General features: G+C 60.1%; 6 protein-coding genes across 6 annotated transcripts; 1 reads left to right on the plus strand and 5 right to left on the minus strand.

Annotated features, from left to right (window-relative positions):
• Positions 1-505: 505 nt before the first annotated feature.
• A1Q1_03334 (uncharacterized protein) lies at positions 506-1,504 on the minus strand (the record flags this gene model as incomplete). Its single annotated transcript, XM_014323166.1, has 1 exon — positions 506-1,504. One exon carries the CDS (start codon positions 1,502-1,504, stop codon positions 506-508), a length of 999 nt encoding a protein of 332 aa, XP_014178641.1.
• Positions 1,505-2,506: 1,002 nt separating this feature from the next.
• On the minus strand, positions 2,507-3,139 carry A1Q1_03335 (uncharacterized protein; the record flags this gene model as incomplete). Its single annotated transcript, XM_014323167.1, has 3 exons — positions 2,507-2,548; positions 2,597-2,665; positions 2,939-3,139. The coding sequence occupies 3 exons, from the start codon at positions 3,137-3,139 to the stop codon at positions 2,507-2,509; spliced, it is 312 nt and encodes a 103-aa protein (XP_014178642.1).
• Positions 3,140-3,897: 758 nt separating this feature from the next.
• A1Q1_03336 (acyl-CoA dehydrogenase, long-chain specific precursor) lies at positions 3,898-5,548 on the minus strand (the record flags this gene model as incomplete). The annotated part of the gene is made up of 2 exons (XM_014323168.1): positions 3,898-5,412; positions 5,507-5,548. 2 exons carry the CDS (start codon positions 5,546-5,548, stop codon positions 3,898-3,900), a joined length of 1,557 nt encoding a protein of 518 aa, XP_014178643.1.
• Positions 5,549-6,079: 531 nt separating this feature from the next.
• A1Q1_03337 (beta-lactamase) lies at positions 6,080-7,382 on the minus strand (the record flags this gene model as incomplete). The annotated part of the gene is made up of 2 exons (XM_014323169.1): positions 6,080-6,228; positions 6,296-7,382. The coding sequence occupies 2 exons, from the start codon at positions 7,380-7,382 to the stop codon at positions 6,080-6,082; spliced, it is 1,236 nt and encodes a 411-aa protein (XP_014178644.1).
• A 1,602-nt stretch (positions 7,383-8,984) lies between these two features.
• Positions 8,985-10,619, plus strand: A1Q1_03338 (FAD dependent oxidoreductase; the record flags this gene model as incomplete). Its single annotated transcript, XM_014323170.1, has 1 exon — positions 8,985-10,619. One exon carries the CDS (start codon positions 8,985-8,987, stop codon positions 10,617-10,619), a length of 1,635 nt encoding a protein of 544 aa, XP_014178645.1.
• A 337-nt stretch (positions 10,620-10,956) lies between these two features.
• On the minus strand, positions 10,957-12,113 carry A1Q1_03339 (aminopeptidase; the record flags this gene model as incomplete). The annotated part of the gene is made up of 2 exons (XM_014323171.1): positions 10,957-11,828; positions 11,873-12,113. The coding sequence occupies 2 exons, from the start codon at positions 12,111-12,113 to the stop codon at positions 10,957-10,959; spliced, it is 1,113 nt and encodes a 370-aa protein (XP_014178646.1).
• Positions 12,114-15,351: the final 3,238 nt, after the last annotated feature.

Below are 15,351 nucleotides of genomic sequence, written 5' to 3' on the forward strand. Positions count from 1 at the left end.
TGCGATGATCGTCGCAGAGCTCGCTCTAGGTGCGTCGTCCCCACTAGGGAAAGGAGTGTCAAGTCGTGTCGAGAGCTGGAGTAGAAGGCAGGTGACAACTCTCACGACGAACGACACACGACAAAGAATGGATGAAGGGGTATCGAAGCTAAGAGGTCAGTTGGCTGGAGAAGGTCGCTCGGTTCTGAAATTCATGAACGGGGTGCTTGGTGCGGGATAGCGCATCAGCGGTGGCAAAATCAGCGCGCGTCATTCGCCACGTGGCACTTCTTCTCGATGTGGAGGTCGTCTGTGCGACGATCGTAGCGGTGGGTGAGTCAGTCTGTGTCTGTGCACACAGCAACAGTCTCAAGGGGATGCAAATCTGGGCAGGACGTGTGCAGCAGCAACTGTGTGAAACTTCTTATCTATGCATTGCTTTGGTTTTCTAATGTACATAATAGTGCAGATGTTTCTGCGAGAGGAGAACGTCTATAGTGGGGTATCGAGTCGTGAAAGTTGGCTTTTAGTCGCCGCGGAGAGGAGCGCCGAGCTTGGACTTCCAGCGGGGGGCGTTCTCGAATCCGTTGCGGCCGGTCTGGTAGTCGACCATGGCCTGGAGCACCTCGCGCTGGGAGGTGACGACGAAGGGGCCGTGCTGGACGCAGGGTTGGTCGAGGGGCTCGCCGGCGATGACGAGGAGGCGGGTCTCCTCAGTCGTACCCTCGGGGCGGGTGATCTGGACACCGTTCTGTCCCGGCTCGGCCGAGAAGACGACCGTGTTGAACTTGTTCGTGGGCGTGGCCTCCTCGCCGAACTGAGCAGAGCCCGAAATGATGTACGCGAATCCGGTCCAGCCCTCGGGGATCTCCTGGAAGACAGTGGCGCCGGGCTTCTCGAGGCGGACGTCAAGGAACCAGCATCCGCCAACGGGGCGGACGAAGCCCTCCACGCCGTGCGACTTGCCCGAGATGACCTTGATCGTGACGCCGTCGGCGGGCTTGGCCGTGTCAATGTCGGCAGCCTTCTTCTCCTGGTACGACGGCTCGATCATCTTCTTGTCGGCGGGCAGGTCGACCCAGAGCTGCATGCCCTCGACCTCATCGTAGTCTCCGTCGAAGACGGGCATCTCAGAGTGAACAATGCCGCGGCCGGCAGTCATCCACTGCACGTCTCCCGGCTCAAGAGTGCCGGCGGCGCCGGTGAAGTCCTCGTGGCCCATTTTGCCCTTCAGGCAGTAGGTGACGGTGGACTGGCCACGGTGCGGGTGGTCCGGGAATCCGGAGCCCTTCTGGATCTTGGCGTGGTCGAGCATGAGGAAGGGAGAGAGGTTGCGCAGGGCATAAGTGCCGATCGAGCGGCGGACGGTGGCGCCGACACCCTCAGGAGTCTCCTGAGCGTAGACGGTCTTGGTGGGGGTACGAGTGACCTGGGCAGACATGGTGGACTTGTTACGAGTCGCTGTGGTGGTGAGGTTGCGAGCGATGTTGTTAATGCGGTTGATAGCGGTAGAGCGAGACAGCATAGGCTGATTCGTTGTGTTGTGGATGAGTTGGTTGTTTTTTTGTGGAGAAAACCAAGTTCGACAACAACTCGTCTCCTTTTATACCTTTGTGGGAACCTGGAACTTTGCGATGTCTCTCGTAGCAAACCAGCGCCGTGCAGTGGTTGTCCCCTCTGCTCTGTGCATTCCACGGCGTCGCTGTTATCTAAGGTCTGGGTCGCATTAGTCACCGCGCAGTGAGACCTGACACATGCCTGGGAACCTCTTTCCCAATCCGGTAATTTTCAGCATCATCTCCGGCCAATCCCCGCATTCCCCCTTACAGCGCCGCCGATCATCCCCCGCGACGCACCCCGTGCCTGAGACTCGCACCTCGGCTTCGGCCTTGCTCAGCATTCTCAGTGCTGAGTTCTCTCTCACCACTGCCTTGTTGCTCCGCTGCCGCCGCCTTGAACGCTTGCCAGATCTCTCCACAAGCCACGAGTGATCGACGATCTTGGGACGGCGACTGGGCGCTGATGCCAGGACTGACGGGTTGACGCTCAGGGAACGACAGCTTATGCGAGCCATGGGAGCTGTGACGTACGGACCTGGGAGCTCGCATCAGATTCGACCCTCGTTGACAAGGTCCCGACTCGCGGCCAACTGTGGAGGATCGTAACAGGCGAAGGACACAGATCAAGTTAGTGATTCCAGCGTCAGTCATGTGACAACGACAGTTATCTGCTCAGCTCCAGCTCGCCTCCGCCTCGGATCTGGAGCAAAGAGCAGACATGGCGACTGTCCAGATCTCCATTCCCAGCTACGACGCACAGAGAGGATACTCGAAGCCTGTGGAGCTCCACACTCCTTTCTCCTTCTCCCTCTACCCCCTAGTCGTCTCTCCTTCCCTGTTGATCTCCTGCTGTCCTTCCTTCCACTTCGAATTCACGAGGGTCACGAGCCTACGAGACTCGCGAAGACTCACGAGGCTCGCACGTGCTTCTCGCTCCTCACATGCTCACCGCCTCACTGGAGATTGAACTAATCCTCAGCCAGCGCCATGATCATCTCCATGATCTTGGGCTGGAGCCTGGCCCACTGACATCAGCTTGCGACATCACTATAGCTCACCTTGTTGTTACACGACTTTGCGTCGCGGCCGGGGATGGCGCGCGCGACCTCGTCCCACTTGACGCCGGTCTGTGGTCAGCTACATCGAAGTCACTCAGCTGGAGTGCGTGTGGTGTCATCGAGCCTTGCAGTCACTGATCCCTTCTGTTACTCTGACACTTATCTCACGGGACCTCTCGCACGTAGTTCTCGCTCTCAGAGCCGGCGCTGAAGGGCATGCTGTACATCCAAGGCAACGGTGAAGGGCACCGCCATCCCCTCAACTGCCGCACGGAGGACGGACAATACAAGAGGCTGGTGGATGGACGTCTGTGTCCAGACAGGATGAGGAAACACACTCACGCGCTTAGGACACATAACATCGTACAGCGCCTTGAGCTCGTCAGAGCTCCAGGCCCCTTGCTTCTTGTTGGTGGGGTTCTTCGACTTCTTCTTGGCACCGGCAGCGGGCGCGGGGGACTTGCCCTTGCTGCTACTGCTGGGCTTGGAGTAGGGCTTGCCCTTGGACTCGGGGGCGGCAGAGGTGGATTTGGCGCGGGGCATTGTGCTCGTTGGCTGGGGGTGGGGTATGGATTTGGGTGTGAGTGTGATTGTGGCTGTGCGTGGTTGGGTGAGTGGGTGAGATTTGGTTGTGGCTGTGGGTAAGAGGCAGAGGACGAAGGGGTAAGAGTGGATGGGAAGAAGGAGTGGATGCAGTGGGGACGAGAAGAATGAGTAAAGGAGAAGAGACGATGAGATGAGAAGGAGGTGAGGACGAGAAGAGGACGGGCCCCCCTTTACGCAGCCAGACTTGCGCCCCTCCTCCTTGTTCGCCTCCTCGCGCTCATCACTCATCCTCCTCGTCCCGTCGGATGACTGGACTCGACTCATTTTGCACATCCGCAACGGCGACAGCCCATGCAACCTCGCCTTGGAGGATCTGAGAGAAGGGGCTTGGCGCTGCTTAACGGTGAGCACCGCCGGCAGGCTGACGTGTATCCCGAGCAAGCTGCCAGGAAGCGCGGACCCAAGAGGTTGTGTTAGCAGAGCGGGGGGGGTCTAGCTGCTCCGAAGCTTACACTTCCTCCACCAAATGTTCAGTGGAGCTCAGTCGACAACGAGTGGAGACCAAGCTGCCTCTGGTGGAGTGTGGAGACCAAGCTGCCTCTGGCGAGTCGAGCTCCACCAGAGGCAGCTTGGTCTCCACTCGTTGTGCACTTGTCGGGGTATCGATCGGCCACCGTCAGCGCATTGTCGCCTGCACACGCCATTGTCTCGACCCAATCCATCACTTCATATACCTATGCAAATCTTCTGATACTCTACAACCTCTGATCCTTCGGCATGCTCCTCATGAGCTGCTTCACGCCCAAGTTGGCCATGATCTCCTCACTTCCCCCTCCGACAGCCTCAAACTTCCTCGACCGATGGTACTGCTCGATGTACCTCCCCACGCCCGTCGTCGTGAGTCCTCGGCCACCAAAGATCTGGACCGCGTCGTCGGTAATCTCGCTCGTCCACCTCGTGCTCATGACCTTGAGGAACGCAAGGGGACCCGCCAGATGTGTCGCCTGGGTACGATAGTCCATCGTCGTCATCTGGTGCGTGACGTGCTCGAGCCAGGCCTGGATCGCCTCCACTTTCCCAATCATGCCCGCGAGCTTGTACCGGATCACGGGCTGGGTGATGAGGGGTTTGCCGAATGTACTCCTCTGCGCGGCCCAGAGGAGACACTCCTCGACGATCGTGCGTGCCGTGCGCGCGGTGCCGGCGACGAGGGACCAGCGCTCATGGTTAAAGTTGGAGAAGACGATGAAGAGGCCCTTGCCCTCCTCCCCGATCAGATTCTCGGGCGGCACGTTCACATTGTCAAAGGTGACGTACGCCGTGCCCGCGGCGGGGGAGTACATGGTCGGAATGCGCGTGGTCTCCAGCCCAGGCTGCCGCTCGACGAGGAAACACGAGATGGACCCGTCGGGGGCGCTCCCGCCATACGTCCGCGCAGCAACCATGAAGTAGTCGGCGTACATGCCGGCCGTGATCCACTTCTTGGTCCCGTCGAGCCGCCAGCTGCCGTCGGGTTGTTTCGTGGCCCTAGACCTAATCGCAGACACATCGGAGCCAGCAAAAGCCTCCGTGATCGCGAGACAGGCTACCTTTTCGCCGCGCAGAATCTCCCCAAGCACGCGCGAGCGCAGAGGCTCCTTGGCAAAGTTCTTGACGGGCGGCGTGCCGATGGCCAAGCTCGCGCCCATGCCTGACCCGTATCCCTTTGCCATCTGCCGGCTCAGCTCTTGGATCACGATGAGTTCGTGGAAGTAGTCGAACTCCTCGCCCTTGACGCCCATCAGCGTCTTGCCGTGCAGGTGCGGCCCGGGGCCGAGACGCATATAATTCAGACCAACATCGGCGCAAGCCTTGGTGACTCTGTCGCTGGCCTTTTCGCCGCTGATCTCGTTCGCCCGCGCCTCGGGCGTGATCACCTCGTCGACGAATTTGCGCAGATTCTTCCGCAACAGACGGTGCGAGTCTTTGTAGTACGGCGAGCTGAATTGGGGCACGAGCCACGCCGGCTCCGCGTACGGCACCCGCGAGAGGTCGCCGGGCTGCAGTGGCTTGATCGTCGGCGTTTCGCCGCGGATACGCCCGATGATGAGCTTGGGATACTTCTGCAGCACGTCCATGCGGTGCAAGCTGAAGAAGACCGTCGTCGCGTCCTTGCCCGCTACGTCGGGGTCGGTGAGGACCGAGAGGCCGCCGGGGTGCAGCTTGGCAAACTTGGAGAGGTCGTACACGTTCGAGTCGATTATGACCCAGAGGTCACCCTGCTTGTTGTGCTGGAGTCAGCTATTGAGCGCCTCCTAGCTTGTGGGAAGGACCGCCCAGCCAGATCTTCGGCGGCCAAGGCTGGGTGTGGAGGTTCGGACCCACCTTTGCGACCTCATCGCGCGTGAACTCTTTCGTCGTAGCCATAGTGTCGACCAGTCAGTGCAGGAACAAGTATCGTAGAGCGGAAGCGGCCCGCACCGTCCACCCCTGCGTTTATATTGTTTTGTGGTGGGAGTGACGCGTTAGAGCTGGGAGGTTGTGAGCGAAGCACAAGCGCAAGCACATGCCGACACACCGAAATGCGGGGTAATGTGGGTGGGTGTGTCAAGTAACCGGTCTCACGGCCATATGCGACGCTGCGTATTGGCCAAGACCCGGGCGCCGCAGAGTTCACCGAGTGGGGTCGCACTGAACACCGAGAAACGATGCTCCGTCGGAAACGAAGCACCATGTGCATGCGCTGGTGGGCATTCGGCCAGCGATCACGAACGTCGCTTTACGTGTGCACCACCCAAAGCATAGAGATGACTTCTGATTCATACTTGAATTATGGTTTTGCTGCTACGAGACACCGGAAATGGAGCACCGGAAAGGGAAGAAACTACGAACTCGAGGAGATACCGAGAGACATAGGCCTCGGCAGCGGCACTCCTACGGAGCTACTGCGCAGGCAACCTACTGCAGACCGTCGTACAGCGCCCGCTCGAGCTGGTTGTACACCTTCTCCTGGGGGTCGGTCGGGTCGCCAAAGTTGAAGCACTGCGTCGAGAACGTGCCCGCGATGCCCGTCTTGGGGTCCATCCAGTAGAACGTCTTGTAGATGCCTGTGTGTCAGCGTGTACCAAGTTGTAGATGCCATCGCAACAACCGACGCAACGGCGGCAGACTCACCCTCCCAGAAATCAGAACCCGCCTTGCGGCCCCACTTGCTGTCCTGTGTCGTGAGGTATCCGCCGAGCGAGTGGCTCAGGCCGCCATTGGCAACGAGCGCGGGGTCAATGTGCGGGATGAGAGCGGCAAACTCGTACTGTCCCTTGAACGTTCCCTCGGGCGCCTTGGGGAGCTGGTTGCTGAAGATGAGCTCGGTGTACTCCGGGGGCAGGATGCCTCCGGGCTGAGCGGAACGGAGGATGCCCTGGAGGAAGCGGAGGTAGTCGCGCGCGGTGCCGTAGAGGCCCGCACCGCCCGACGCCTGGCCCTTGACTTTTTCGGGCGCGGTCTCGCGGATGCCGGGGAATACGGTGAGCTTCTTCTCCGCGTCGCGCGTCACGACCTGCTGCAGGCGCTCGTAGTGCTTCTCGGTCGGCACGAAGGTGAGGCTGTCCGCGCCGAGGGGCTTGAAGATGTTCTCTTTGAAGTAGCTGTCGAGCGACTGGCCCGTCACACGCTCGATGAGGATACCACCCCAGTCGAGACCGAGGGAGTAGTTCCACGCCGTGCCCGGCTCGAAGATGAGGGGCAGCTCAAAGGTCTGCACGGTCGCGTTGGAGGCGAAGACACCTGGGTGACTGTGCTTCTTCGCCCACTCGCCGAGTAGGGGCACCATGACGTCGTAGCCCGTTCCGTTCGTGTGCGTCAGGAGGTGACGGAGGGTGATGGGCTTGGTGCGGTCGGTGCCTGCGTCGTCGGCCGACTTGATGATCTTGAGCGACGTGAGCTCGGGGAGGTGCTTGTTGATGATCTCGGGGTCGTCGAGGGTGAGCTTGCCCGCCGCAACGAGCTGGAGGGCCGCAACAGTCACGACCAGCTTGGTCATGGACATGAGCTGGAGGACGGTATCCTCGTTGATCTGGCCCTTGTCCGGGGAGCCAAACACGCGCTCGCCACTCGCCTTGAAGTAGACCGGCTCGGCGTTGAGGTCGGCCGTCGCGACCGCAAAGGTCGAGGCGGGGATCTCCTTCGAGTCCACGGCGGACTGGAGGATCTGGTCGATCTTGGTTTTCGCGTCGGCGGAGAGGGTGGGCGTCGTGACGGTCATGGTGGTCGTGGTGGTGTGTGAAGCAGGGAGGGATGACCAAGGTCAACTTATGAGCGACGAGGGGACAAGCCTCGTCGCCCGTTGCGCCATGTCTCCGGCTGGGGACGTGATTGCTATTGCCATAGTGCGGATCGGATGCTCCGGTGGACGCCGAGTGCGGGGTAAAGGGTGAGTCATGTGATCTGGGGCTACGCAGGCGGACTGCCCTCCGCCCACCAGCGTATCGGCTATTGCAGGCAGCAGCTAGCCGTCGGGTGCCGAGATATCACACACCATGAATGCCGGAGCGACCTCGGGACTCTCAGCCATTCATTCCACCCTCCCCACTCCTTCGAGTGCACCAGGACACCATGCCTCCCACGCCTTGGAGGGGTTGTTACCATGCAGAAACATTACTATACGGCCACTGTCGTTGTCGCGGCCACGTCTGAGCCTAGTTAGAGACCCCGCAGCCAAGACTTGATGGTCTAGCTGACACTCCAAGTCGCCGACGGGACCTCCGTCGACGGCGGCGGGGTCGTACTCCGCCGCCAGCTAGACTGCCATATGAGTGACTGTCAACAACCAACTCGGCCAGCCGATGGGCGGGGATGCACCCCGCCCTTCCCCGCCTTCCATGCTGCACATCACCTGACCATCCATTCTGTCGGGCCCGAAGAGCACATAAAACCGCTGTCCGAAGTCCCGATTCGGCTTTGTCATATTCGCAGGTATAATGCGAGAGGGCAGCGATAGAGGACAGATCGCAATGCGCGATCGACGGATCTGACGGCACGTCACTCCATTGAGTTGGATTGGGAACTGAGTCTTATTCCCAGCCTGTCCGGACAGGGGACGGGAGACGAGTCACAAGGGTACGCGGGCACTATAGAACACCAGCAAAGGGGAAGGGGCGGGGCCTCGCAGCATTAATGGTTTCTTGTGGGGAAGCTTGAACTGAGCATGTGCTGTCGACAACTGTGGGCCGCGCGGCACCACATAGTTGTGCCTTCCACAGCCGCTGGCATCCGCGTGAAGCTCTCGCTAGGCTCTTGGAACATGGGACCTGGCCACTTGTGATAGTGGGGGAACCTCATCTCGGTCCGCCTGGCATTGTCTTGGGTCTGCAGATAGTCCGCCTGACACTGTTGTGCCCCTCCTCCCTCAAGTCCAGAACCACAGGCCAAGAGCACGGGTGACTCGCCGCTCGAACTGCGGGAGTGTTGTGATGATGCAGTGGCTTCAGACTGCGGCTTTGAGGAGGCCCAGATACCGACGGGCTAGGGCCTTGGGCCCCAGCTTTGCAGAATAACAGACGATGTCATGGGACCACCGAACCCAAAGCTGGACAAGCTACTAGCTCTTGTCTGTCAGGTGACGCTCACTTCGGTAGAGATAGGCACACCACCTGCCAATGCAGACCGCGGGAGACGTGCACGTTCTCACGAGGCACAGCTACGTGCCGCCGTGAACGGCAGGAGACAAGGACGGGTGGGCGCGCGGTCTGGAGCTCTCTATCTTGGTGGGGGGCGGTCAGAAGCGACCTCAGGCGATGCAGGACGCAGCTATAAAGCCCTTCACCGAGGAGAAGCGGACAGCTCTTCCCCACGAGTACACACCACTATGACTATCGACACGACTCCCCAGGTGCTCGACGCGGTCGTGCTCGGCGCAGGCGTCTCAGGCCTGTACCAGCTGTACCAACTGCGCGAGGCTGGACTCAAGGTGCGCGCCTTCGAGGCTGGCGGCGACGTCGGCGGCACATGGTACTGGAACCGCTATCCCGGCGCGCGGTTCGACAGCGAGGCGTCCATCTACCAGCTCTTCTTCTCCGAGGACCTCTACAAGGGATGGAGCTGGAGCGAGCGCTTCCCGGGCCAGCCCGAGGTCGAGCGCTGGCTGCAGTACGTCACCGACAAGCTCGATCTTCGCAAGGATATCAGCTTTAACAGTCGCATAGAGAGCGCTGTCTGGGACGACGACCGCCAGCGGTGGACGATCAAGACGAGCGACGGCCAGGTCCTCGACGCCCAGTACTTTATCAGCTGTGGCGGCATGCTGAGCGCCCCGCTCACCAACGTATTCGAGGGCATGGACGACTTCAAGGGCCAGATCGAGTACACCTCGCTGTATCCCGCCGAGGGCGTCGATGTCAAGGGCAAGCGGGTCGGTGTCATCGGCGTCGGCGCGACGGGCATCCAGGTGATCCAAACAATAGCGCCAGACTGCAAGGAGCTCAAGGTCTTCGCCCGCACGCCGCAGTACACCCTCCCGATGAAGAACCCCAAGTGGGGCCAGGCCGACGTGGACGCGTACCACTCGCGCTTTGACGAATACAAGTCACGCCTGCCACACACATTCTCCGGCTTCGAGTACGACTGGGACCCCGAAAAGAACTGGGACAGCATGTCCAAGGAAGAGCGCGACAAACACCTGCAGGAAGTGTACGACCACGGCTCGCTCAAGATGTGGCTCGCGTCCACCCCCGACATCTTCTTCAAGGAGGACGTGTCGGCGTACGTCTCCAACTTTGTCGCAGACAAGATGAAGGCGAGGCTCCAGAACGACCCGCACCTGCTCGACGTGCTCGTGCCCTCCCCCGACCTATACGGCTTCGGCACACACCGCGTCCCCCTCGAGCGTGGATACCTGGAGACGTTCCTGCGACCCAATGTCGAGGCCATCAGCGTCCGCAAGGACCGGAACCCGATCAAGCGCTTCGTCGAGAACGGCATTGAGCTTCAGGACGGCCGGGTGGTGGAGCTCGACACGGTCATCCTCGCCATTGGCTTTGACGCGGGCAGTGGATGTCTCTCCCGCGTCGACGTGCGCGGCAAGGGCGGCCGCTCCCTCTCCGAGGAGTGGGGGCGGGACATCCGCACCACAATCGGCCTGGGCAAGCACGGCTTCCCGAACCTGCTCATGACGGCTGTGCCGCTCGCCCCCTCCGCGGCGCTGTGTAACATGACGACGTGCCTCGCCCAGCAGACCGAGTGGATTACGCGCCTCGTGAAGCAGATGAAGGAGAAGGGCGAGACGGTCGTCGAGCCCAGCGAAGAGGCGGAGAACAAGTGGGTCGAACACCACGACTCACTCGTCAACGCTACGCTCTTCCCCAAGTCCGACTCGTGGTACATGGGCTCAAACGTTGAGGGGAAGCAGAGGCGCATGCTCTCTTACGTCGGTGGGGTGGGTACGTACAGGGCCAAGTGCGAGGAGGAGGCGAATGCCAACTACCCCTCGTTCGTGCGTGCGTAGTTTGGGATCTGTTTCAGAAGTCAGAAGTCCATATAAGATTGTAGTTTCCGTTTGGTTATGTCAAGGATACGCCCTATCGCCCGCTTGCCTTGGGGAAGCACTGACCTAGAGGGCTCAGTGGGGCGCAGAGATGACCGGCCACGTAACTGGTTCGCATTCGGTCGCAGCCCTTGAGCCAAGTCTCTCAAGCTGCGCGTGTGACATGACGTGAGACTGATTGATCGGTGGAAGACGCTGCTGCCTGTGGTCTGTGAACCGCTGTATAACATGGCTTCCGACTACTTCTGCTGACTACTTATAAGAACTTAGGTTTTAGACTATTCTGCAACATCCCCACCTAGGCAGCAAGCTCGAGGGCGAACGCGATAGCGAGCTTGGAGAAGTTGAGGAGGTGCTTGAAGCTGAACCCGGGCTGGTCGATAGTGTCAGCCGAGGTGTGAATGGCGGGCGAGTGCTTGCCAAACTCGGTCTCGAACGAGAAGGCGGCGGGGTATCCCGAGGTGTTCCAGGACGCGTGGTCAGAGCACGCGTATCCGCAGTTGGTGTCGCGCGCCGGAATGCCAAGGTACGTCGTGACGGAGGCGGCGACAAAGTCGGCGAGGTTCTTGTTGACGTTGTCGCGGACGATGCCAACGTGCTCGTCCCCGGGCGGGAAGTAACCAGTCATGTCGCAGTTGAGGTAGGCCTTGACGTCGACGCCCTGGCGCTTGTACTCCTCCGCGACGACCTGGGAGCCGAGCAGACCCGCCTCCTCGCCCGCGTACCAGTGGAACTCGACCTGGTTCTTGAACTTGATGCCGTTCTCAACAAGGACGCGGAACGCCTCCAGCAGCGTCGTGGTGCCCGAGCCGTCGTCGTCAGCGCCAGGGGAGCGGCTGTACGGGTCGCGTCCGGCAACAGAGTCGAGGTGCGCACCGAGGATCACACGCGGCTTGTTCTTGTTTCCGGGGAGGGTGGCGATGATGCTGTCCTGGCCCCAGGGGTGCGAGACGGAACGAACCGACACCTCCTTGCGGTTGTGCGGGACGCCCTCGGAGATCTTGTTGACCTGGTCGAGGAGCCACTTCTGCGACTCGCTGCCGGTCTGCGACTTGTAGTAGCGGGTCTCGTAGGCCGAGAACTGCGTCAGGAAGTCGCGGGCGCGGCCCTCGTCCAGCTTGGCGGCGAGCTGGTCAACCTGGCCCTTGTACTTGCCGGGCGAGGGGTACTCTGGTGGGTCAGCGAGTGCTGGGGATGAAGAAAGGGGAACTCACGCTGCTCATGGGCCTTCTTGCCGCCAGCAGCCTTCCAGCCGCGCCAAGCCTTGCGGTCCTCCTTGTTGTTCGTCACGTCAAAGTAGTTGCGGCCCTTGCCCTTCTCGGCGTAGAGCTCAGCCTCGGTGAGCAGGACGGGCTCCTCGTTCTCGCCGAAGACGGCGAGGCGCTTGCCGTCGTCGCGGGCGACGGGCGAGGCAGCAACGAGGAGGGGCAGGAGAGTGAGGAGGGTGAGCTTCATGTGGGCTGGAGGCTGTTTGTCCGGATTTCTGTGGGCTTCATGTCTCAACAGCCCACCTTATATAGGTTATCGAGGGTGCGGTGTTTCCGGACATGACTGCGATGAGCGTGGGTGACGCTAACCTGACGAACTCTCACGTCGCACGCTATGGCCGTGCGCTGCTCCTACCCTCAATCGCCCATGTGCTCGCAGTCTTCTCCGGGCTTCCGTTGCCCGCGCGGCGTTCGCGGGGCCTGACGTCGTGCTCGGCTCGTGCTTGGAGTGGTCTGCCCCACCTGCAACATCGCCATGTCCCTGCCGGGCAGACAAGCTTCCATTGAGCGATCCTGTAGGATCCTGGGGATCTCTCACGGCGCCAAGCAAGCGCCGCTAGCGAGGGTAGAGAGAGCGAGGGTCCCATCGCACGGAGTGTTACTCCGTCCATGGATTCCCCAGGACGTGTGCGAGAACACGGGGGATGCGGGCCAGAGCTACCCAATTCAATTAGTCTGATAAGATTATCCACTAAGGCGATTTGGCCGAGCATCGGCAGGTCAAGCTCTCGTGCTGCCCACCCGCAAAAGCGCGCACCCTCGGCTTCTTCCCGAGCAGTGTAAGGGTCCGAGTGCGCCCTGGTCTTGGTACTGCACATGCTCTCGTCTGGACCTTCTGAAGGAGATGAGCGGATGTGAGTGTGCAGGGCTCGTTCGACTGGAACGCGCGGTTGGGTTGACGTTAGGGCCCCATTCTCGCTGGCCGGCGAGCGCGGCGTCGCGCGGCTTCTGTCGTCATTATTTCGCGCATTACGCTCACCCCCCGAGCGATCGAAACAGAACCGTCTACGGCCTTGGCAGGGTCACGCCTGCAAAGGCCGCGAAACCGTCAGGGCACCCTGCCCAGCGCCGGCCATTTCTCAGTGGTCCAGAGGACAGGAGTCGCGTATACCCCGAGCGGATGCAGGTCGAGAATGAACATGAGATGAAATGTGGGGCTCAACCTCCACGCCTGGCCATGCGCCATTAACGTACCTCTCACACCGACAACACGTTGGCTTTAGGCTTGGCGTTCCTGGGCCCCCATTCGGTGGGTCGGTGGGCCGCATTCATGAATTCCATGCATTCGCGCGTGACCTCTTCCACAGAATTGTTTGCAATCAGAAGCCAGACCCACGCACACCTCAGCTTACGTTCCAGACGTATCTCCGACCTCCGGAACGCCCGGAACTTGAAGGTTGGCGTCGGATCATCGCCTGGTTCGGCCAAGAACATCAATGAGGTTTTCGGGGGCACACAAACGAGCTTCTGAGCGAAATGAAGTCGGGGTGTAGAGTAGCTCAGGATCACGGGGGGTAAGACCCCCGAATCACACCATCTCCTCCAGTCCACACGCAAACCTTGCTCTACTAGTCTCATTCCTGGCGGTCGGGGCTCGCTCCCGGTGAGAGGGGACTACGGCACGGCCCGCTCAACACAGCCTGCCCGGCTGTAATCAACTACTTATAGCGCCGAGCTAAGGCACGACCTTGCAGAGGCACCGAGGAACAACGATAGTGCGATAGCGATACGATTCCGAGCTTCAGAGCCCAATCCGAATGACTGGAGGCGCACGTTGTTCCGCTCCACTGGACTGGACTGGGTGCGGGGGCCTCGCCTCGGCGGGCTCGGCGCCTGCCTTACGCTTGGCCAGTCTAGGTTCGGGCGGCGGCATGGGCGGCGCATGCAGTGCAGACCACGGAGCTAGCGAAGCTTCTGATTCTTATCGGGCAAGGGCAAGGCACGGGGCACGAGTCCAACAGACCTAATCTCGCAAGTCCGAGGCGAAAGGAACGCTCACGATGCGGTGGGACGAAACCACTCGGCGTGAGCGGACTATGACGATGCACCGTTGACCTTCGTACGTCTACGCCGTGTGCTTTGAGGCCCTGGGTTCAGTGTTTACGCTGCAAGCGAGCTGGATGGGGTTATGCGGGACCGGAATGAGCAAGGGATTACGGGCATAGGCGATGCGGCGGGTAATGTGATGTGAAGGGCGGAGGGGAAGGCCAATCGGAGCTTGATCAAGATGGAAGGTGACGGGGCTCGGTCCGTTACGACATCGGTCTAATATAGGGAGTGTGAGCCCCCACTACAACTGTCTAGCACTGTTGCGTAGCCTGCATTGCCGGGAGTTGCAAGTAGCAGCCGTTGGGTCAATGGGCACCACGCTGTAGCTAACTGTGGGCATCCTGGATACACTCCGATAGTTGGATACCCCTACCACTGGCTGGAGAGCCTTTGGAACAGCCTGAGTCTGTCGTTGGGTTGACGACTTTTGCATACGAGTGTCGCATTGAGGAGAGGAGACTGCGGAAGCGTGGTGGAGGGGCAGCGCTTGAACAATGTCTCTGTCGGCTAAAGGTCCGGGAGGAAAAGCAACTATCTGCATCAACGACAGCTGCATTCAGTTGATGCAAAGGAATGGCACAACTCACCATCAGCACTCCCTCATCAAAGAAGCAGCTGAAAGCTGCTCGTACCCCTTGGTTGGCAGACCGCCTTACGACTTCCACTCCACTGTAAAGTCACTGGCTGCGGGCGTATCAGCTAGGGCTCCGGCAACGAAAGCTTACAATCGTCCACCGTATCCATGTCCCCGAGCGCGGATCCAGCAAGTCATTACTCCGCTGGTCAAGTGGGAGCCTACGGTGGTTCGAAACTAACCGACCAGCTGTGAGAAAGGAAGGCGGAACCAGAGAGACAATTGGAACTGTCGACTGCAGGAGCATCGAGGTGAGAGTGGTTTTGGGGAGAGGTATTCAGCTAAAGCTCCCGAGATATGAAAGCTCCAACTATTCTACGTGGAGTCGTCTTCCTGCCTGCAGGTCAGTTCGGAAGAGCGGCTGAGAACTTACCCCTCTCCTTCTCAGTCGAATTTTATCACCCCTCCGCTGCAATGGTTTTCAGGTACGATCACAAGCCAGCGGAAGCTTGCACTTCCAGTCTGTAGGAAACAGAGTTGCTCTGTAAAGGCGCCAATATCGTTTACCGGTCGTAATGAGTGAGTAAGACTTAGTATTCTGCAAGTCAGCTCTCAACACGCCAGCGTAGCTCACCTCCTTCTTGTCAATCTCCCCTTTGTCTGTCGTTAGCACAGATAGTCAACGACCACAGTCTGAATTGCAACTCTAAAGGTAGCCGTGACTTGAGGAGGTGGAGAGCGTATTGCACACGAGCAAGTGGAGAAGGAAGGAAGACGAGCTGTCGACTGAGCGACGAGGGAA

Source organism: Trichosporon asahii, assembly GCF_000293215.1.
Source record: "Trichosporon asahii var. asahii CBS 2479 unplaced genomic scaffold scaffold00056, whole genome shotgun sequence".
NCBI classification, from domain to species: domain Eukaryota; kingdom Fungi; phylum Basidiomycota; class Tremellomycetes; order Trichosporonales; family Trichosporonaceae; genus Trichosporon; species Trichosporon asahii.